A 24104-nucleotide genomic window follows, 5' to 3' on the forward strand; every position below is an offset into this window, starting at 1 on the left:
GAGGACTGTGGGCTTCCAAGGGTGAAGTCTCTTCTGGCCTCCTGGGCTCTACTGCTTCCGTTGACTACCTCTTCAGCTGCTTCTCTGGTCCTTGGTCGCATAGGATCACACCTAAGTCCAAGAGGCCTGAGTCCCTACAGGCTCCTCCTGGGGGGACCTCAGGTTTCCAGTAGTGACGCCTTCTTCGGAACACCTCTTCAGCGCCGCTTCCTGGCTGCGACGCCCCCTGTGGATCCCCACGGTGCACACCAACAGACTCAGCTGGCCCAAGGGTCCATTCCCCGTAACAGTTTGCAAGGCCATAGACCCGGCGGAAGCCATGGGCGTGGAAGCCATTCCCAGTATTGCACAGCGCTTGCAACAACAACAAATCTGTATTGACTCCCTGATGACGACCGTGCAGAGATTAGCAAATCGGATTGATGGAGCCGCTGCCCTCAGCCCCTGGTCCCCATAGCTGTGGCAGAAGTCGGTCCGTCCACGCCCACACATCTACCGGCGCCCACACGGTACTCTGGGGACGCCAAGTTATGCCGAGGATTTCTTAATCAGTGTTTCATAAGGTTCAATCTACTGCCCGCTCAGTTCCCCACGGATCGGATTAAAACCAATTACATTATTAAGTTGTTGGATGGGAAACCTCTTGCGTGGGCCTCATCCCTATGGGAGCGTCAGGACTCCCGCCTAGCTAACCTGGAGCAATTTGTCGCAGCCTTCCGGCAGGCTTTTCATGAGCCCTCCCATAGACCCACCGCCGCTTCAGAGTTGCTTCAGCTACATCAGGGCAACCGGCCCCTGTTTGAGTATGCCACAGAATTCCAGACGCTAGCAGCCGAGCTGAACTGGGGGAATGACAGCCTTCATGGCATATTCCTGGAGGGTCTCTCCTCAAGACTCCAAGATGAGCTGGTGAGCAGGGACATCCCGGACGACCTGAACAGCCTCATCGACCTGGCGGGTCGCGTAGACCGCTGTATCCAACGCCACTTCCAGGAGGGGAGATCTGCTCGGAGGCTCAGGAATTCTGGAACCCCATTTTCCCAACCAGTACCCTCTTCTTCGGCCTCTCCAGGAAGTCAAGACGCAGAACCCATGCAGTTGGGCCGAGGTCCAATCTCTCAGGAGGAGAGAAGAAGACGCTGGTCCCAAGGTCTGTGTCTGTATTGTGGGGGCAAGGGCCTCTTCCTTGCTTGATGTGGTGAGCGGCTGGGAAACGCCTGGACCTAGAGATTGTCGGGGAGCTAACCCTAGGTAACACCACTTCAGCCTCCCCATGTACTGTTCCAGTGACCATACTTCTTCCCGAGGGATGCTTTGATACCCTGGCTTTGATTGACTCCAGAGCTGGGGCAATTTTATCCTCAAGGACTTAGTCCAACAACTCCAGATTGGGGTTCAACCCCAAAGACCCCCCCCCCCCCGTCCGGGTGTCTTCCATTCATGGAACCCCTCTTCCAGTGACTATCTCTACTTGTACCAAGCCCTTCACGCTACGCACAGGCCTTCTGCATGTGAAGGAAATCTCGTTCTTCATCTTGGAAAAGTCCATGCACCCGGTCATATTGGGACTACCCTGGTTGCGGAAGCATTCCCCGGTAATCTGTTGGGATACTCTCCAGGTGGCGTCCTGGGGTTCGTCGTGTTTTGACTCATGTCTGACCGCTGTTCCGCGACCTTCGATACCTCTTCTGACCGCTCCTTTAGCACTGACGCCCCATTATCAAGACTACCATGATGTCTTCTCAAAGGAGAAAGCTGAGCTTCTCCCAGAGCACCGACCATTCGACTGTGCTATCAATCTGATCCCGGGTACCACGCCGCCTCGAGGACGGATGTACCCGTTGTCACTCCCGGAGACACGAGCTATGTCCGCATATATCAAGGGAAACCTGGACCGAGGGTTCATCCGACCGTCCAACTCCCTGGCTGGAGCCGGGTTTTTCTTCGTAGGGAAGAAGGACGGGTCCCTCCAACCCTGTATAGATTACTGTGGTCTGAACAGTATTACCCGACGCGACCGTTACCCATTGCCCTTGATTCCGGAACTACTGGACCGACTACAGAGAGCCAAGCTGTTCATGAAGCTGGATCTCTGTGGGGCGTATAACCTGGTCAGGATTCGGCCAGGCGATGAGTGGAAGACGGCGTTCAACGCAAGGGATGGCCACTACGAATACCTGGTCATGCCCTTCGGCCTCTGCAACGCCCCTGCGGTTTTCCAGAACCTCATGAACGAGGAACTAAGAGACATGTTACATACGTCGGTCATTGTCTACTTAGATGACGTGCTGATATTCTCAAAGATTTGGACACGTACCGCAGAGAGGTCCACAGGGTACTCCAGAAACTTCGGGATAACCAGCTCTTTGCGAAAATGGAGGAGTGTCAATTTGAGCAAGAGTCCTTACCCTTCCTTGAGTTTATCATGTCCTCCACAGGTTTCCGTATGGATCCCGAGAAGGTGGCAGCCATCAAGGATTGGCCTCAACCTGTGGGGATCAAGGCGCTTCAACGCTTCCTTGGCTTCGCCAATTTCTACCACACTACTCCACGATGGTAGCACCGCTTACGGCCCTCACCAAGAAGAGGGCTGACGCCAGGAACGGGCCTGCAACGGCGGTACGAGCGTTCCCAGACCTGAAGATGGCCTTTTTCCAGGACACATGTCTCCATCACCTGGACCCCCAACGTCAATTCATTGTAGAAGAGGACGCCTCCAATATGGCGGTCGGAGCTGTCCTGAGTCAAATATCAAGTAACAGCAAGTCCCTGCCGTGTTCCTATTTTTCCCGGAAATTCTCACCTGCAGAAAGAAATTATGGCATAGGAGACAAGGAACTTCTGGCCATCAAAATGGCTTTCGAAGAATGGCGCCAGTGGCTGGAGGGAGCCCAGCATCCAATAATCGTGTATACGGACCACAAGAATCTAGAATGTTTATGCCACGCCCAACATCTCAATTCCTGACAGGCTCGGTGGTTCCTCTTTTTTAGCCACTTCAACTTCCACCTCCGCTCAGACCAGCAGCCAAGAACATCTGGGTGGATGCCCTTTCCTGTACGGCGGAGACGCAGGACACTCCTAATTCGCCACAATACATACTTGACCCGGTCAAGGTGCTTCTCGCAGCATCCGACTTGGTTCCTATGGGAAAGACTGTGGTACCAGTCAGTCTCCGAAAAAAGGTACTCTCTTGGGCCCATGACTCCCTGACCGCAGATCACCCAGGGGTAGCTAGAACCCAAGAATTACTCTCCGAGTTCTACTGGTGGCCCCAGTTTAAGGAGGACATCCGGCTCTATGTCAGCTCCTGCCCGACCTGTGCCCAACAGAAGACCCCCTATCGGCCGCCCCTGGGGCCTTCTTCAGCCACTGCCTACTCCTACTGAGCCGTGGACCCATGAACTTCATTGTCGATCTACCCGCTTCTGAAGGGAAGATGGTGATCTGGGTTACGATGGACAGGTTCTCCAAAATGGCTCACTTTGTTCCCCTCGCTAAGCTGCCCACAGCACCTGAACTTGCGAACCTGTTTACCCGCCACATCTTTCGCCTTCATGGACTCCCCCAACACATCGCCTCGGATAGGGGCTCTCAATTCACGGCAAAGTATTGGAGGGCGCTCTGTAAAACGTTTGGGGTCCAGCTAGACTTCACGACCGCCTTCCACCCCAAGCTAACGGCCAAGTGGAACGCATGAACTGGACATTGAAAACGTTCTTCCAGTCCTTCGTGGGAGATTTGCAGAATGATTGGGTGGCCACTACTCCCGTGGCGGAGTTCTCATACAACCACCACAAACACTCCGCCACTGGCAGTTCTCTCTTCTATACGGTATATGGGAAACGCCTTTGACCTCCCTTGCCCTTGCCGTTGGAAGTGCCATGTCCATCCATACAACTCACGGCCCAACAGTTTCGTCAGCTCTGGAGATCCACCCAGGAGAAACTTCAACGCACTGTGGTTATTGCGAAGAAGTTTGCAGACTGCCTATGACGTCCAGCCCCGTCATTTCTCCCTGGGGATAAGGTGTGGCTAAGCACCAAACACCTCCGCTTGCAGCTTCCTTCAATGAGCCTGGCTCCAAGGTACATTGGCCCGTTTTCTATCATGGAACGGGTAGGGGTAGTTTCCTACCGCCTCTGTCTCCCACCTATGCTCAGGGTACACAATGTCTTCCACGTTTCCCTGCTGAAGCCACTGGTTCTCTCCCTCTTCCATAGGAAGACACCTGCACCAGCCACTCCTGAGGCACACGAGGATACAGTCTATCAAGTCAAGGAAGTACTAGATGTGCAGTTCCGCCTCAGATGCTGGGAGTACCTCCTCTCTTGAGAGGGCTATGGTCCCGAGGAGAACTCCTGGGAACCAGCCTCCCACATCTTGGACAAGGACCTCCTCCACCAGTTCCATATGGATCATCCGGCTAAGCCCAAGCCCCCGGGGCGGGAGCATAGGAGGGGGGTACTGTTATGGCCCTGGGCTGTGCCCCGGGTCCTCCATTTACCTCAAGGCCGGCCCGGGCCGCTGAGGTGCCGACTAGGCCTAGCCAGGCCTCGGTGCTCCCACCTCGAGGGAAACGCCGGCGTTCCATCGCGTCTGGCCCCGCCCCCTAGGCACGCGCGAATGCGCAGGGGCTCTGAATTTAAAGGGGCCAGCATGGGAACTCTAGGACAGCCCCAATGATGACATCAGATGCTGCCGGGCCATTTAAACCCTGCAGCTTCCACTAGACCTTGCCCTGCAACGAGGTTCACTCTTCTGAGTTGCTAGTTGCTGCTTTGGACTCCTGTCTGTCTTCGGCTTCTGACCTCTGACCCTGCTTCGTCCATCGACTCCGGCTTCAGCTTCTGTTCCTGGTTTTGGCTTCGGACTTCTGACTTCTGACCCTGCTTCATCCATTGACTCCGGCTACAGCTTCTGTCCCTCGCTTTGGCTTCTGACTTTATGGCTTCAGCTTCCATTCCTGGCTTGTCTTCAGCATCTGACTTCGGACTTCTGACCTTGACTTGTCCCTGGACTCCAGCTTCAGTCCTCATCTCTTCTACAGGTACCTGGTTCTTCGCTCGCCCTGGAGGATTCTCCTAAGTCCCAGCGGCTCGGGTCCTCAAGGGCTCCTCTCGAGAGGACCACGGCTTCCAAGGGTGAAGTCTCTTCTCGCCTCTACTGCTTCCGTCGACTACCTCTTCCGCTGCTTCTCTGGTCCTTGGTCGCATAGGATCACACCTAAGTCCAAGAGGCCTGGGTCCCTACAGGCTCCTCCTGGGGGGACTTCCGGTTTCCAGTGGTGAAGCCTTCTTCAGGCCGCCCACCGGCTGTGACGCCCACTGTGGGTCCCCACAGTGCACACCATCAGTCTCAGCCGGCCCAAGGGTCCACTCCCCGTAACAGATGGCAGCTCTCCTGGCTACTGTAGTGACTATTGCATCTACTCTTGGTTTTGGAAAAGACGATCCAACACTTCTGGCGGCACAGGATACAGCCTATTAAAAAACTCTTAGGCGCTTATAGCCTGCCTCTGGAGATTTCTACTCTGACATAATCATAGCTTCAATCTCCAGGTGCAGAGGAAATCAAGAAGCTGTCTTCAGTATTCCTCTTAAGATTGGATCCCAACCTAGGGACTCCTCAAATTTTTCTTCCTCAAGATGTAATGCAGACATAACCTGCAAAATTAGTGCTGACATTTTCTCCTTATGGAACAATCTTATCTGTTCCTCATCATCTTCTCCTGTCTGAATTTCACCTTCTTCCAATGAGTGCAGTCCACTTCCACTTCTATCATCCTCAAATCTTAAATAAGAGGAACAATCCACCTCTAAGGAGAGAGTTTCCTGATCCTCTGATTCCAATCTCCTTCTCTTATGAAACTTGTAAATTTTAGCACCTGAAATTTCACCTTGAACATGATCTGCTATGCAGTCTTGCTGATCCTGCAAGGCATGAAAAGCCTGATGCAAAAACTTAAAGTCAAGAGAAAAGGCACTTGCACTAGTGCTATGAACTTTCTGCTTTGTTTCATGAAGGAAGTCTAGCCCTGGCAGTAATTAAGGGAGTCCCTGACCTGATACGGGTCCTGCCCTCGATGCTGATGTCCTGGAAGGCTGATTCAAGATGGCCACCAGGACCAAGTCAGCCATTGGAATGGCTGAAGCTAACAGCTTTCCAGAGGCAGAAATAGAACCGGGTGGAGACTTGTGTGTGTCTGGAGCCTCAGAGGAGGAAGTCTATTTGGTGGAAATAGTTTGAAGATCCTTGGTCTCCAAACTGTGAGGGAAGCTAACAGTACTGAAGCAAGCTGTGGGTCTCGCCCCTGAATGAGTGCAAAGGATTTGCCTAATTCCTTGGGAAGACTCCGCAAGTGTCACTCTGAATACCATAGCAGGGCTGGAGAGCTCTTCCATACAGCACTTCAGGCTGCTGGATCTCATCGGTCAGCACAATTGCAGGGTGGGGCAGGGAGCAATGTCTCAGACGTCTTCTCACTGGTGTGTGCAATCTGGTGAGCCACCCACTTTTTCCCAATGGATTTTAAAAGCCAGTATATATACATTCAGAGGCTTAATACATACTAATTTAGTGACATGAGTCCAATTTTGATTGGGTCCTTCTTTATGTAGACTTCTTGACCCCCCCCTCCTCCAGCAAGACCATCAGTCAGGCGTGTGACAGAAAGCTGACCAGGCCTTGTGATCACACTGACCAGACCTTGTGATAGCTGACCTGTCTGATAAGGCCCCTTTTTGTGATTGGAGGGTCCTGACTCCAGGCAGAACTGAGCCCTACTTACACATTTGGATCTGTTTTTACACATACACACATAGCCTGTATTGTCTTTCTGAGCCCCATTTTTGAAGGACTCAGCATTTAAGCACAGGGTTGCTTGTGCTCTCAACTCCTATCATTATCAAGCGGCCCATGTAAATAGTGCCTGCTTAGCAACCAGATAATTCAGCTAATTAGAAATTCAGCATTTCTGTGTCTCCTTGAACTTCAGGCCAAATCTCCATTAGAGTCAGAGAATCCATATTGCTGTATATACAGTAGTAAAATGTGAGGGCTTTATTCCTACATCCCCCCCCCCCCCTTTTTAAGAAGTGTGTGTGGCAATAATTCAAATAATGAATAATGATTAATAATAATGAGAAATAACAACTGAAAAGCAAGCTTTCTTACCATACTTGGTGTTTTCTGTAGATAGCAGGATGATTTAGCATGGGCGAGCAGTGAACAGAAAAAATGAGTAAGAGCAGGTAGAAAAGATGAGAGACTGTCCAGGGAGGAAGGGCGGGGATGCATTGCAAATTCATCCTGCTATCTACGGAAAACATTGTTTATGGTAAGTAAAGTTGGTTTTCCAGTCGATAAGCAAGATGAATTAGCCATGCTGTCTGGGAGTCCCCAGCTAAAGGTAGATTAACACACTGTTGCAAATGGCAAAAGGTGACAGTCCTTTCTATTGTCATACTGCAGATGCTCAGGTTGCGGAAAGACCCACTCATTGGTGAAGAGTTCTATGTGAAGGTGGCATAATGTAGTATTGCCTGCCCCATAGCTGCATCTGATCTCGCTTGTTGCTGGAAGCAATAATGAGATTTGAAGATATGTTGAAAGGACCAAGTCGATGCTTTACATATGTCTTACCTTGGCTTGGAGCTGATGCGCTTTCACCTTTGATTTCAGGCGTTTTGGCTGAGATGAGTAGCAGAACTGAATACATTGGGTTAACCAATTGGTTAATTTTCTTTTGGCTAAGGGCAACCCCGGAGCATTAGGGTTGAAGGAGACAAAGAGTTGGGAATGCTGGTTAGGCGAATGAGTCCTCTGTTTGTAGTATGCCAGGGCTCTCTTGCAAACCAGAGTATGAAGAATTATTGCCCTATCGGATGCATGTGATTTTGGAAAAAAAGGATGGTAAAGCTATTGTCTGATTCAGATGAAAAGACGAGACCATCTTTGAAAGGAAGGTGACCTTGTCATGGTAGAATTGCAAATAAGGTGGATAGTGGACTAGCGCTTGAAGTTATTGCTACTAGAAAAAATAACTTCCACATCAATTTCATGGAAGTGGTCTGCATCGGTTCAAAGTTCAGAAGCATAAAAGTTTCCAACACTAGGTTGATATCCCAAGGAACTGCCAGCCTTGAAACCAGATGGAGTTTCATAGCGCCCCTTATGAAACGAGATATCAAGGGATGCATGGATACTGAATTTCCCTGAATGGAAAGATGATACGCTGCTATGATGCTGAGGTGTACTCTGATGGATGATATTGCCAGACCTGAAGAATACAACAAATGTAGATATTGTAGCAATTGCTCCGGTGAATATCTAAATGGGTCTATTGACACCATTGCGCACGAGTGTAAGTATCTGTGACATTTGCCAGCGTAACATTTTCTTGTGGATGGCTTTCTGGAGGATATTAGAATGTCCTGAATTTCAGTAGGGAGCGGCAGGTGACTTAACACTTTCCTTTCAACCTCCAAGCCATCAGATGCAGAGAGTCCTGCTTTGGATGAAGAAGTGTGTCATCTTCCTGCGTCAGTGGGTCCATTCTGTTTCCCAGAGGGATTGGCAGCTGAATGGAGAGGTGAATGAGATAGGTCAAACCACGGCTGCCTGGGCCATGCTGATGCAATGAGGAAGAGATCTGCCCTTTCCATAATGCATTTTTTAATTACTCGACCTATTAGAGGTATTAGAAGGTACGCATAAACAGGTTTCGCTCCCACGGAATCAAGAATGCTTCCTGAGTGACTCTGCGCCCACTTGGGTAAAGAGAACAAAACTTCAGCAGTTTTGCACTAGACTCCATTGCAAAAAGGTCAATGCAGGGTATCCCCCACCTCCTGAACAGATAGTCCACTACATCTTGATGCAGTGCCCACTTGTGGGTGTGAAAAGTTCTGCTGAACCTGTCGGCTTCTGTGTTCTTGATACCTGGAAGGTAAGTCGCCTGCAACTGAATGGCGTGAGCCAGTGCCCACTCCAGGATCAGCATTGATTTCCTGAAAAGCATCTTTGAACCGGACCTGCCTTCCTTGTTTAAAAAAAACATGGCTACTTGATTGTCTGTGTTGTCCATCACTCTTTTCCCCTTGAGTAGATGGGAGAAACTATAGATGGCGTTCCTTACAGCTCAACTCCAGAAGGTTGATTTGCAGAGTCCTTTCCCTAGGAGACCAAATTCCCTGCATTTTTAAGTGTAGTATGTGCGCACCCCAGCTCTTTGTGGACACGTCCGTCGTCATGAATATCTGATGCACCAGGTTTCGAAACAGAGCCTGACTTAAGTTTCGTAGGTGATAACCACCAATTCAAGTCTGAGATCATTGACTGAGTCATGACCACCTGTGACGACATTGGGTGGTCATGCTAAGACCACTGAGTCTTGAGACACCATTGTAGTAGACGCATGTGAAGGCAGGTATGGGGAACCACATTTATTGCTGTTGCCACATGTCCCAAGATATTGAGTATCTGACAAGCTGTGGGATGTGAATGGCTTTGTAACGTGTAGGCTAGTTCACAAAAGGTTCAAACTCTGTCTGTGGTAAGAAAGGCTTTGAAAATTTTGGTGTTTATGACCACTCCTATGAATTGAAGGATTTGAATGTTTATTTATTTATTTATTTATTTCGGGGCTTTTTTATACCGAAGTTTAGCGGGTTGCCTTCACTCCGGTTTACAAGATAACAACTTATACAAATACAAATTGGTAACAAATTGGTAACTTATACAAATTATAGAACTTATAGAACTTATACAACTTATACAAATTGGTAACAAATTGGTAACAAAATTGGTAACACTGGGGCACCCTAGCAGAGAACTGAGTTAGGGTGAGGTTAAGGGGGAACAACGAATACAAACTGGGTAGAGCACTGTATAACAAATGGTGACTTCGGGTAACATGGGGGGTAGAGGGTGGGACTCATGGGGGAGAGGGGTAATGGTGGGTGAGATGCTTTTGGGGGATGAAAGGGGGGGGGGCGGGGAGAGGGAAGAGGTAGAAAGGGGGAGGAACGAGAGATATGAGCGTGAGTAGGGAGGAAGGGGGGGAAAGGGAATTGGGGTTTGAGACTAGACTTCTCGTAGTTGATGATGAATCCCAGATTCTCTAAGCATGTTATTGTCTGTGTTTGATGGGAGCAGAACATTTTGGAATTCGAGGCCACTAACAGCCAATCGTCCAAATAGGGAAAAACCTTTATCCCCTTTCTGCATAGATGGGCCACAACTATGCTAGACATTTTGTGGACACTCTGGGTGCCGACGACAGGCCAAAACGGAAGAACCTTGCACTGGTAGTGTTCAGCATTCACTTGAAAACAAAGGTAGTGCCAGGAGGAAGGGTACATCGGGATGTGGGTGTTATAAATCTGATGCCGGGTGGGCGGAGCAATCAGATAGGAGTTAGGAAAGCTCTGTGTTAGAGCTAGGAGTTAGCAATCAGTTAGGTTTTACTTCTGCAGAGGGGAGGAGTTAGCAATCTGTTACGCTTTGCTCCTGTAGAGGGAGTAGTAAACAACTTTTTAAGGTATAGACTGCGGAGGTAGCAATCTGATATGAATCTGTAGCTGAAGGCTCCTGATGGGAAAGGAGTAGCAATCTGTTATCAGCGGAGTGCTTGGAGAGGACACTCAACTGTAGAGGAATGTAGATAGGTGGATCCTTGGGCCGATGGCAGATGACAGTGCCCCCAGGAGGATATCCTGAGAGGGACCACCGGCTAGGCTTGGATATGGAGACAGACACAGATAGTTCTTTTATTAGACAGGTTAGTAGAACCACCAGAGGTGGCAGTAGTGAGCTGATATGCCCGGCAGGGCTGAAGTCCCTCAGATACTGGAACAGCGATACCAGGGTTGCTGAGCTGTAGAGAAACTATAGATAGTGAGTAGACAGGGTATGCAGTGTTCATAGCCAGAACTGGATGACAACTCACATAAGGTCTTAATGAAGCTCAGTAGCTGGAAAGGGTTAGACCCTCGAGGAGCGAGTACCTGGTTCCAGGGAAAGCTCTGAGAGAGCGATGGTAACTCACAAGTCTGTATCTGCGATAGCTTCCAAGCAGTAGAGATTCTTCAGAGTATTCAGGAACATAGGCCCTCGAGGAGCGAGTACCGGTTCCTAGCTGCAATCTGAAATAAAGAAAAGAAAGCGAGGCCCCAAGGAGCGGGTACCCCTGGTAAGTCCAAGGAGGCAGAGTAGCTTCGACGAATCCTTGCAGAGTTGCTTGGACAGCCGAAGCGATTCCTTGCTAACTCAATACGTTAGCGAATACTGAGACCTTTTATATTGGAAGCGGATGACGTCATTTCGGGGGACGTCCCAGAGGTTCGCGCCCTTGCTGGTACATCAATGGGAACACACGCGTGCGCCCTATATCATCAGGAAACATGGCGGATCCACAGCGCAGTGCCAGTCCAGGGACACCGGAGGGAAACGGCAAGAAGACGCCGCGGCAGCCAGCCGTCCATCAGGCCCGGAGGGAGTCGCCACAGAGGTAAAGAGGGCAGAGTGAGGGCGTCGAGCAGCGACGGACGCAACAGTGGGAATACGCATCCTTGAGATCCAAGGAGTACATCCAGTCATTGGGTTGCAGAAAAAGGCAGAATGGATGTGAGAGAAGTCATTTTGAATTTTTTTCGAAGAATGAATTTGTTGAGGGCTCGGAGGTCCAAGATGGGCCGCAATCCCCCCCTCCCTCTTTTTGGGGATGAGGAAGTAAATGAAAAGAATCCTCGATTTTGTTGATATCAAGATATCAAGTGGATCACCCGTTGTTTGAGCAACGACTGCACTTCCTGTTGGAGCAGCATATGGTCTGTTTTCTCTTGTGTGCAAGGTGAGGCACTGGTGGAATCCTCTGAAATTCGGTCTGTATCCATTCCTCAACGATACTGAGAACCCACAACCCGGGAACTGGGGAGGAGAGAGAGGTGAGAGGAGATCCGGCAGCCATCCCAGGAGTGCGGTGTGCATCTTGGCTCCGATGGGGCTACAGTCGAGGACACCCCAGCATCCTGACGTCATCGGCATGGGACGTCGGAGGGGCCTTTAAATCGGCCCTGCAGTGGCGACTCCATTGGGACTAGGGAGGAGAGAGAGGTGAGAGGAGATCCGGCGGCTATCCCGGGAATGCGGTGTGCATCTTGGCTCTGAGGGGGCTACAGCCGAGGACACTCCAGCGTCCTGTCGACATTGGCATGGGACGTCAGAGAGGCCTTTAAATCGGCCCTGCAGCGGTACGGTCTCACCAAGGAGTGATACAGAGGCATTATGACATCTACATTTTATTCACCATTCCCTTCCTAATAATTCCTAACATTCTGTTTTCTTTTTTGACCGCCACAGCACACTGAGCAGACGATTTCAATGTATTATCCAGAATGATGCCTAGATCTATTTCCTACTGGTAGATGGCAACTTCTAATATGGAACCTAACATGGTATAACTATAGCAAGGATTATTTTTCTCTATATGCATCATCTTGCACTTGTCCACGTTAAATTTCATCTGCCATTTGGAAGCCCAATCTTCCAGTCTCACAAAGTCTTTCAGCAATTTATCACAATCCGCTTGAGATTTAACTACTCTGAATAATTTTGTCTCATCCGCAAATGTCAATCACCTCACTCATCATATCCCTTTCCAAATCATTTATAAATATATTAAAAAGCACCGGTCCAAGTACAGATCCCTGAGGCACTCCACTGTTTACCTTTTTCCACTGTGAAACCAGACTATTGAATCCTACTCTGTTTCCTGTCTTTTATCCAGTTTGCAATCAACAAAAAGACATCGCCTCCTATCCCATGAGTTTTCATTGAAGCCTCTCATGAGGAACTTTGTCGAATGCCTTCTGAAAATCCAAATATGCTACATCTACTGGTTCACCTTTGTACATGTTTATTCACCCCTTCAAAAAAATGTAGGAGATTTGTGAGGCAAGACTTCCTTTGAGTAAATCCATGCTGGCTGTGTCCCATTAAACCATGTCTACCTAAATATTCTGAGATTAAATTCTGTATAACAGTTTCCATTATTTTTCTCAGCATTGAAGTCAGGCTCACCGGTCTATAGTTTCCCAGATCACCCCTGGAGCCCTTTTTAAATATCAGGATTACATTGGCCACCTTCCAGTCTTCAGGTACCAGGAATGATTTTAATGGGTTTACAAATTAATTGTAATAGCTGAAATTTCATTTTTGAGCTTTTCAGAACCCTGGGGGTGTATACTAACCAGTCCAGGTAATTTACTACTCTTCAGTTTGTCAATCTGGCCTACTCCATCTTCCAGGTTCACCATGATTTGGTTCAGTTCATCTGAATCATCACCCTTGAAAACCGTCTCCAGAACACTATCTCCCCAACATCCTCCTCAGTAAACACCAAAGCAAAGAATTCATTTAGTTTTTCCGCAATGGCCTTATCTTCCCTAAGTGCTCTTTTAACCTTTCTATCAACTAATGGTCTAACCAACTTCCTCACAGATTTTCTGCTTCGGATATATTTTTAAAAGTTTTTACTATGAGTTTTGCCTCTACGGCCAACTTCTTTTCAAATTCTTTCTTTGTCTGTCTTATCAATGTCTTACATTTAACTTGCCAAAGTGTATGCTTTATCTTATTTTCTTGAATGAAAATCTTTTAGTTAAAATAGCCTCTTTCACCTCACTTTTTAACCATGCCAGCAATCATTTGGCTTTCCTTCCACCTTTATTAATGCATGGAATACATCTGGACTGCACTTCCAAGATGTTTTTTTTTAACAATGTCTATGCCTGTTGCACACTCTTAACCTTTGTAACTGTATCTTTTTTTTTTTTTTAAACTATTTTTTTTTTCATTTTATTAAAGTTTCTCTTTTGAAAGTTTAGTGCTAGAGCCATGGATTTACTTAGTGTCCCCCTTCCAGTCATTAATTCAAATTTAGTCATGTTATTATAAGAACATGCCATACTGGGTCAGACCAAGGGTCTATCAAGCCCAGTATCCTATTTCCAACAGTGGCCAATCCAGGCCACAAGAACCTGGCAAGTACCCAAAAACTAAGTCTATTCCATGCTACTGTTGCTAGTAATAGCAGTGGCTATTTTCTAAGTCAACTTAATTAATAGCAGGTAATGAACTTCTTCTCCAAGAACTTATCCAATCCTTTTTTAACACAGCTATACCAACTGCACTAACCACATCCTCTGGCAACAAATTTCAGAATTTAATTGTTCGTTAAATGAAAAAGAACTTTCTCCGATTAGTTTTAAATGTGTCACATGCTAACTTCATGGAGTGCCCCCTTGTCCTTCTATTATCCGAAAGAGTAAATAACCGATTCACATCTACCTGTTCTAGACCTCTCATGATTTTAAACACCTCTATCATATCGCCCCCCTCAGCCGTCTCTTCTCCAAGCTGAAAAGTCCTAACCTCTTTATTCTTTCCTCATAGGGGAGCTGTTCCATTCCCTTTATCATTTTGGTCGCCCTTTATCATTTGGCCCCATCATCGTTACCTCTCTCACCAAATCCTGTGCTCCACTGAGAATTAGATCTAAAACTGTTCCCTCTCGTCGATTCCTGAACCAATTGCTCCATAAAACTGTCATTTATTCCATCCAGGAACTTATCTCTCTAGCATGTCCTGTTACATTTACCCAGTCAATATTTGGGTAATTAAAATCTCCCAGTACCACCACTACCAATTTGGTTAGCTTTCCTAATTTCTCTTACAATTTCGCTGTCCGTCTCATCATTTTGGCCAGGTAGATGAGAGTATATTCCTATCGCTATACTCTTCCTCAACACACAAGGGATTTCTACCCATAAAGATTCAATTGTGCATTTAGTCTCTTGCAGGATCTTTATCCTGTTGGACTCTGTCATCCTCGACATAAAGTGCCACCCCTGCCACCAAGTTGCTCCTCTCCATCATTGCGATATAATTTGTACCCTGGTATAGCACTGTCCCATTGGTTATCCTACTTCCACTATGTCTCTGAGATGCCAGTTAAATCTATGTCATTATCCACTGCTATACCCTCTTAACTCTCCCATCTTACTTCTTCAACTTCTGGCATTAGCATACAAACATTTCAAAGAACATAAGAAATTGCCAAGCTGGGTCAGACCAAGGGTCCATCAAGGCATTAGCATACAAACATTTCAAAGAACATAAGAAATTGCCAAGCTGGGTCAGACCAAGGGTCCATCAAGCCCAGCATCCTGTTTCCAACAGAGGCAAACCAGGCCACAAGAACCTGGCAATTACCCACACACTAAGAAGATCCCATGCTACTGATGCAATTAATAGCAGTGGCATTTTGTTTGTATTAACATTCTGCTTTCCAGTTAACAGGGATAATTTGAAATCTTTTGCACAGGTGATTCTTTACGTACAGGTAAAGCTACTTTTCCTATTATCAGAACTTCTGCTGGGATGCCCTAATTCTAATGCTTCATTAATATCCTTCGAAGATACTTCCCTCCAAACCATGTGCTGCTGAGTGACTGTCTGCTTTCCCGTTTGTCTAGTTTAAAAGCTGCTCTATCTCCTTTTAAAAGGTTAGTGCCAGCATCCTGTTTCACCCTGGTTAAAGTAGAGCCCATCCCTTTGAAAAAAGACTCCCCTTTTCTCAAAAGTTTCCCCAGATCCTTACAAAACTGAATCCCTCTTCCTTGCACCATCGTCTCATCCACACATTAAGACTCCGGAGCTCTGCCTGCCTCTGGGGACCTGCTCGTAAAACGTTTCAGAGAATGCTACCCTAGAGGTTCTGGATTTCAACTTTCTACCTAAGAGCCTAAATTTGGCTTCCAGTACTTCCCACCCACGTTTTCCTATGCTGTTGGTGCCCACATGTATCAAGACTGCTAGCTCTATTCTGCTTTTCAGCACTTAAAAGAGAAGTAGATAAAAGGACAAAAATAAATACATTAGGAATCTTGATTCTGGCTATACCTTAAACAAATGGGCAGAACTTATCCCTCATAGCTCAGTATGACCTTTTCACCAGATCCCCGAGGTCTCTGAGATGCCTATTATGTCTGCATCTTTGTTCAGTGCCATATATTTCAACTCTCCTAATTTTTATTTTTTTTTAGACTTTTGGCATTCTCGCACAGACAATTCAAAATATGATTTCTAATTATATTCACAACCTGCCTAGCAGTTGAAATGGGTAGTTTGGAATCATTTATATATTTGCAAGCTCTTTATTTAAATGTACCTGAGCTACTTCTGACAATTGCAACCTCTCTATCAAGATACTCTAACTTCCCCTTTATGCCAATATCTTTTAAAAATACCTCACTCTGAACCATACGCTACTGAGCAATATTGGCTTTCCCCCAATGTTTTAGTTTAAAAGCTGCTTTACCTCTATTTTTTAAACATTAGCTCCCCTTCCTCAAAATGTCGCCCAGTTCCTAAAAAATCTTAAATCCTCTTCCCTTCACCATCACCTCATCTACACATTAGAGTTCTTCCTGCCTCTGGGATCCTCTGTTTGGAATGGGGAGCATTTCTGAGAATGCTACCCAATAGGTTCAGGATTTCAACTTTCAACCTAAAATCCTAAATTTGGCTTCCAGATCTTGCCTCCTGCACTCTCCTATATGGCTGGTGCCACCATGTACCATGACAGCCAGCTCCCCCCCAGCACTATCTAAAATCCTATTTAAGTGATGTATGAGGTCCACCATCTTCGCACAGACAGGCAAATTAACAAATGATTCTTATGCTCACCATCCACCCAGCTTTGTATGTTCCTTATGACTGAAATACCAATTACAGTGGTCAACCTAAACCTTCCTTCTAGGACACATACCCCTGGAGACATATCCTTCTAGGGCACATATTCCTGGAGATACTGCATCACCTGGAGGGTAGGCCATAGCTATAGGATCATTTCCTGCCACACCAGGATGATGCTTTCCTTCCAGGTGATCTTGCTCCTTTTGTTCGGTTCGGAGTTAACAGTCTGCTTGGGATTAGGAATCTGTTGTTATTTAGGAGAGTTGTGGGTGTATCCTTGGACCGGTGGCAGATGACCACGCCCCCGGGGGAAGATCCCGAGAAGGACTACCGGTCAGGCTCAGAGTATGGAGATAGACACACACTAGTTCTTTTATTAGACAGTATACTGAACACCACCTGGTGGCAGTAGTGAGCTGGAATGCCTGGCTAGGCTGTAGTCCCTCAGATACTGGAACAGCAATCCCTGGAGGCTGAGCTGTAGAGAAACTGAAATATAGTGAGGAGGCAGGGTATGCAGAGTTCATGTACTGAACCAGATGGTAACACTCACACAATGACTCATAGAAGCCCAGGAGCTGGAATGTATAGGCCCTCGAGGAGCGAGTACCTGGTTCCAGGGAAAGCTCTGAGAGAGCGATGGTAACTCATTGATGTAGTTGGCAGTGATGACTTCCAGGCAGAAGAGAGTACCGAGTAAGTCTGGGAACGAGGGTCCTCGAGGAGCGAGTACCGGTTCCAGACTGTCACCTGAAAAACAAAGAAGAGAGCGAGACCCCCGAGGAGCGGGTACCCTAGTAAGTCCGAGGAGGCAGAATAGCTTAGGGAGAGTAACCCTTGCTAACACAATCTGTTAGCAAATTCTAAGACCTCTAAAGATGACAGGTAGATCTTGAATCTTGGAAGAAAATTCACTGAGTATGATGTTGTAGATATCAGCAGCGATGGATGAGCTGCTGGGGACGTCACTGAGATCTTCAGTGGAAGTAGCGAAGTTGGGGAACGTCCAAAGCCCACTTCAAGTTGTAACACAATAGTGGATCTTCTAATTTGATGAGGGGAATCTTCAGGTCTTCCACTTATTTAGGAGAGTTGCCTCCTGCCCCTGAGTCCACTAGGGTAGGAGTCTGAACCGTGATCAGTCCGTAGGTCAAAGAGACTGGGAGAGAGCATGGATGAAATGTCGCGGTATGGCCTAAGAACAGTCCTCCTGCAGGACTTAGGCCCATCCGTGACAAATGGAGCATGTGAAGACATTATGGCCGGGCTGACCACAGTACATGCAAAGGCCGCGCTTCTTCCGAAATCTTTTCTCTTTGGAGGACAAGCGACCGTGACCAAGTTGCACAGGTTCATCTGTATCAGCAGCAGGGACTACTGGAACCATCCGAGGTGTAGAGACAGCACTGGCCTGATTCAACCCGGGTAACACCCTAGGCCGGACTTCCTTCACCTTGTCCCGGAGCCGGTGATCAATCCGAGTAGCCAAGGCTATTAATTTGTCCAGCGAGCCAGGTGTCTGGTGAGCAGCCAGGTGTCTGGCGAGCAGCCAGCTCGTCCTTCAAATGGTTATCCAGGCCTCTGCAAAAGAGAGTCTTGAGACATCTGGGGTCCCAGCGGAGTTCTGCCGCAAGAGTTTTGAACTCTATGACAAATTCAGCCAATGATCTGCTACCTTGCTTCAAATCCACTAAAGCAGAACAAGCTACAGACATTCGAGCAGGGTCATCGAAAACGGATTTAAATAAGTCCATAAATCCTTCTATGTCCTGCAAAATGGAGTCCTTGCGTTCCCACAAGGTAGATGCCCAAGACAAGGCCCTACCATCCAGGTATGAAAGGATGTAGGTAGTCTTGGAGAGAGCTGTAGGAAATAGAGACAGCTGTAAGGCAAAGTGCATGCAGCACTGGTTCAAAAAGCCCCAGATCTTCTGGATTTCTCCGTAAAAGCAGATTTGAGCCGCCAGTGGAACAGCAGCCTTCAAAGTTACCTCTGGTGACTGACCTTCTTGGTTGGAAGCTGTGCCTTGAAATGTCTGTGTGTGTAGCTGATGAAATGCTGCAGTAAGTTTCTCCAAGGCGTCTTGCTGCTCCACAATGCGCTGGGCCAGGCCCGGTATGGCCTGCAAGGCATTCAGTTGTGCCGGATCCATGGAGTTAACAATCTGTTGTTATTTAGGAGAGTTGTGGGTGGATCCTTGGACTGGTGGCAGATGACCACGCCCCCGGGGGAAGATCCCGAGAGGGACCACCGGTCAGGCTCAGAGTATGGAGACAGACACACACTAGTTCTTTTATTAGACAGTATACTGAACCACCTGAGGTGGCAGTAGTGAGCTGGAATGCCCAGCTGGGCTGTAGTCCCTCAGATACTGGAACAGCGATCCCTGGAGGCTGAGCTGTAGAGAAACTGAAATATAGTGAGGAGGCAGGGTATGCAGAGTTCATGTTCTAAACCAAATGGTAACACTCACACAATGTCTCATAGAAGCCCAGGAGCTGGAATGTATAGGCCCTCGAGAAGCAAGTACCTGGTTCCAGGGAAAGCTCTGAGAGAGCGATGGTAAATCACTGATGTAGTTGGCAGTAATGACTTCCAGGCAGAAGAGAGTACTGAGTAAGTCTGGGAAAGAGGGCCCTCAAGGAGCGAGTACTGGTTCCAGACTGTCACCTGAAAAACAAAGAAGAGAGCGAGGCCCCCGAGGAGCAGGTACCCCTAGTAAGTCCGAGGAGGCAGAGTAGCTTAGGTAGAGTAACCCTTGCTAACTCAATCTGTTAGCAAATTCTAAGACCTTATATATCCGTCACGGGTGACGTCATCTTCGGGGGATGCCCCCGAGGTTTGCGCCATCACCGGTACTTCAGTCGGGGCTGCGCTGCGCACCCCTAGGCTTCCAGGAAACATGGCGATTTGCAGCGTCTAGCCAGTCCAGGGATGCCGGAGGACCTTGGCAGAAGAACACCGCGGCAACCATTCTTCCCGCGGGTGAAGAGGGAGGCGCCAAAGAGGTAAGGAGGGCGGATAGAGGGCGTCGGGAACCGACGGACACAACACCTTTCAAGGCAGCACAGAGGCTGCCAGACTGGAATTGGGACCACTCTACTATGTCTCTAAAGGTCTCTTCTTAAACCTCTAAGTTTGCCTCAGCTTGTCCAGGTCTGCTACTCTAGCCTCCAGAGACTGGACTCATTCTCAGAGCTAGAAGCTCTTTGAACTGGGTACAAATATACAACTTCTCACTAATCGGTGGATAATCATACATGTGTCAACCAGTGTAAAATACTGGATAGTCCACATCTTTCTGCTGGACTGCTGTCTGCATGTTTGTGTTATTCAATTGTTAGTTATTTAAAGTTGCTAAGGGAGTAGTTATGTTTAATCAGCTGTAAAGTCCCTTAAATTTATTTGGTATATTTTATGTTGTCAATGGCCAGCAAGAGGACAGTTAATCTAATAAATTAATCCACTTATTTTATTTAATTCCCTAATTTGACTCTTGTGAAAATGTCTTTTTTTTTTCTTTTTTTTTTTTTTTTAACTGGGATAAGTCTATAAATCAGACAACACACTTGAGGTGGGTAGGGGTTTGAGAGGAAGTGTAGGCAAAGAGACAGAAATAACCTAGTATTTAAATTCTAAAGGACACAGGAATAAGGTAGCATTTGAATTCTAATGGCCAAAGATATAAGACTAAGCTGGCATTTAAATTCTAAAGGCCAAAGGGGACAGGAATAACCAGTTTATCCCATAACCTCTCTTCTCTCCCAGGCTTTAAGTCACAAAAATTCTCCATAAAGCATTACTCACAAATCTTTGTTCAATCACCAGATTGCTTCTGGTCTCAGTACTCCCTCATGATTACCATTATCCCCTTCCAACCTTCATCTCACTTCGCTCCATTTCTATCATAACCCTCTCCTGCTCTCATATCCCATCAACCTCTACTCCTGCAGCTCCCTCTTTCAATCCAATCTTCTCCAGGTTGCTGTCTCACACAGCTCTCCAGTTTCCTTTCAAAATCTTCCTCACAGCAGCTGCTTCTCATGCACATCTCTCCATCCAGCTTCTTGACTCTCCAAACCAGTTCTCCCTTTCTTTCCAGCTCCCTTTTACACCACCTCTCCCCATCCAGCTCCCTCTCACACACACTTCCTATTCAGCTTACTTTCCAGACTCGCTCTCACACTCTTTCAAGCTCCCTTTTGCACAACCCTCTCCTCATCCAGTTCCTGCTCAAACCCTATTTTCCCCATCCATCTTTCATTCATATTGATTTCATTCCTTGATTTTCAGCAGCCCCAAGGCCTCACCAGCTGCTTTGCTTGACTGTGCCCCAAAACTGCAGTACCTCCCTTGATGTTTGGCAGCCCAGGAGATGCAACACCTCCCTTACTTGTTAGGTTATACGTGACCCTGGGTTGCACTGCCTGCCTCAATCTTTGGCAGCACTGTGGTCACACTGCCTACCTCATTTGTTTGTGGCTTTGGAAACACATGGCATCCCTTGGTCTTTGGAAGTTCTGGGGTTACATTACTTGCCTACTTCATTGGTGACCCTAGAGTCACACGAGCCTGCCTCGTTAGAAGCTCTGTGTTCATGGATAGCTCAGGGCTGCACATGGCAGCCTAGAGGGCCCACAAAGTTCCATTTTCGGTAAGCAGTCCTCCAAAATTGATTGACAGCCTATTCACTGGGTAGTTTCAGGTCAGTGTTATCATGTACAGCAGTGTTCCTCATCATTGTAACACCCTTTCAGCATTACGCCAGGGCCAAACACCCTGTTCATCCCATCCTTATTCTGGTACTGCCTCACATACAAACACGTAATAGCATTAAATATAGTAAGGAGTATAGAAGTATGCCATTTTACCCCATAACCTACTGTACCTCTAGTTCCTTGTTGATGCAGTCTTTATTTTCTTCATCTTCACTACTGGAATGAAAAGTGAAAGAAAGAAAGATCCACACAACATGCAAATTAGAGGTTTTAGAAAAAAACATTTTCTCAGTCAAAAAACATGAATGATACATAGGCAGCCTATTTCCCCTCTCTCGTCTTGCACCAGTCTCTTTTCCCTTTCACTCAGCTTCTATTTCTCCCCATCAGCCTTTTGCCCTCCCCCTTTCCCTCCCTACTCACGTCCACTTTTTTCCCTTTCCACAGCTTCTCTTCCTTCTTTCTCCCCCCACTCTCGCTCCTTTTCTGTCTTCCTTAGCAGGCTCTCTATTTCTCTCCACCTCCCAGGAGCCTACTGTAAGGAATAAAGCAAAGTTGCCTTTTTGAACTATAGAAATTCTGTTCTTAGATTCTTCTTTCATAACAGGCTACTTCTATTTTTTTTTTTTTATTTAATCTTTATTAGGTTTTATTATAAACAAAAAGACAATATCAACATGTCATGGAATTTCCAGGGAATATCATTATACACATTTCTCCGGTAAACAATCCACTAAAAAGTGGTATACATATATTAACTTTTCCCTGTGGTTACTATGCAATTTTAGGGAGAACAAAATGAAATTGGAGCAATAATACAATGTATATCTCAAAAAGAAAAAAAAAATAGGAAAGAGAGAAATTGCGGTACTTATTACACAATGGCATTTCTAACAGAATCATCCCCAATATCCCCACGTGAATTTAGAAATTTCTCTAACTGGTCAGGTTCCATGAAAACATAATGTACATTGTTTATTTTCATAATACATTTGCAGGGAAATCTTATAGTTATCAAAGCTCCCAGCTGGCGAGCTTTGGGACACAGTGCCAGAAATCTTTTCCGACGTACTTGCGTAGATCTCACTATATCGGGGTAAACCCAAATTTTTTCCCCCAAGTACGTTTTATTGCGATTTCTAAGAAATAATCTTAACACACTGTCATGCTCCGTGGGTATCATAAATCTGACAATTAAAGCCCCTCTTTTTTCTACTTGTTCTTCTTGTGTAGTTTCTAAGAAGCCTGTTAAATCCCTTAATGGTGACTCCATCTGAGGCAATTCCACTTGAGTATTCACATTTATACCATCTTGTCTTTGATCATTAAGGAAATACATTTTTATAATATTCAGTGTTTCTCCATTAGGCCAAGACAGTACATCTTGCAAATACTTTTTAAACTGCTCTTTAGGGGAAATTAACTTGCATTTCAGAAAGTTAAGTACCCATAAGTTATTATAGTGTGCATTATTTTCCAGATTCTCCATCCGCTTTTCAATTCTTGTATCTCCTTGTATTAAATTGGCTTGCACAGATTTAATCTGCTGGATTTGCGAATCCATCTCTTGGATCTTACTTGAGTAATTCAACAACACCGGATTCACAGTATTTAGTTGTGTTTGTGAGTCTTTAATCACAGTGGTTAAAGACAAGATTGCATTTTCAAGCAAAGTTAAAGCACTCCATACTGTCTCCAGAGTCACTACCGAAGGTTTTTCAAGTAACTTTAAGGGTAAACCTTTTTGTTGATCCATGGGTTCCTTAGGGTGTTCCGTCTGACTCCTTTCTTGTGTAGGCCCCACTGGAAAACTTCCATCAGCAGTTCTTAGTCCTCCAATATTAGCCTCACACAGGCAGTTAACACATCTCCGCCCTGGGACTGTCCCAGAAGACAGACAGCTGGGACCCCCTCGATGGCCACTTCCCCAGCAAACGACATCCGTCCGTGGTTTAGGGTCGGGCCCAGCGGGCTAGAATGGACAGGAGGAGAAGGAGTTGCCGGGGCTCTGGGGCTCAAAGATATCTCACCGAGCAGCATTAGAGCCTGCTCCCCCTCAGACGCTGCAGCCGGCTCTCCCGGAGCATTTCCCACAGCGGTAAAGAACTCCCTTATTCTCGTCTGTTGTAGGGTAGGCGTCTGGGGGGGGTCGAGGATCCTTCCCTCACCTTTCCCTTTCTTTTTGTGTGCGGCATATTCGGATAGCAGGTAAAAAATATTGACGAGTCAGGAGAGCCCTCTAAGCGCGTCTTTCTCTCATGGCGGCCATTTTGTTCTCCCCGGCTACTTCTATTCTACGATCAGAAAATATGGATATACTCTGATATTACTAGGGTTGCTCAAGATCATAGAAAAAAGTTTCTTGCCATACGATCAGAGGTTTTGTCATTACGTGCACAATTTATATTGCTGTATCCATGTAAATGTCTAGTGAAATACCATATCAACTAACTTTACTTTGAGCATTCTCAATTGCGATTATTCCTGGATTCCCATGCCAAGGATTAGCTCTCTATGAAGAATTGGCATTTTTTTTTAATTAATGCTGTTTGGTATACTTTTTCCTTTTTTCTATTTCAATATTTTGCTCTTTTTTCTTTCTTGGTCTCCCCCTCTTTTTTCTT

The 24104-nt window shown here is 46.7% G+C and overlaps 1 protein-coding gene across 3 annotated transcripts in view; it reads right to left on the bottom strand.

The window, feature by feature from the left end:
• MAJIN (membrane anchored junction protein) overlaps positions 1 to 24104 on the bottom strand; it is a 165046-nt gene that overhangs the window by 83288 nt on the left and 57654 nt on the right. For all 3 annotated transcript variants that reach the window (XM_029613450.1, XM_029613452.1, XM_029613451.1), the window contains exon 3: positions 21651 to 21696. In XM_029613450.1, coding sequence (XP_029469310.1) covers positions 21651 to 21696 — 46 coding nt within the window. The remainder of the gene's footprint in view (positions 1 to 21650; positions 21697 to 24104) is intronic.

Source organism: Rhinatrema bivittatum, chromosome 8 (genome assembly GCF_901001135.1).
Source record: "Rhinatrema bivittatum chromosome 8, aRhiBiv1.1, whole genome shotgun sequence".
Lineage (NCBI taxonomy): Eukaryota > Metazoa > Chordata > Amphibia > Gymnophiona > Rhinatrematidae > Rhinatrema > Rhinatrema bivittatum.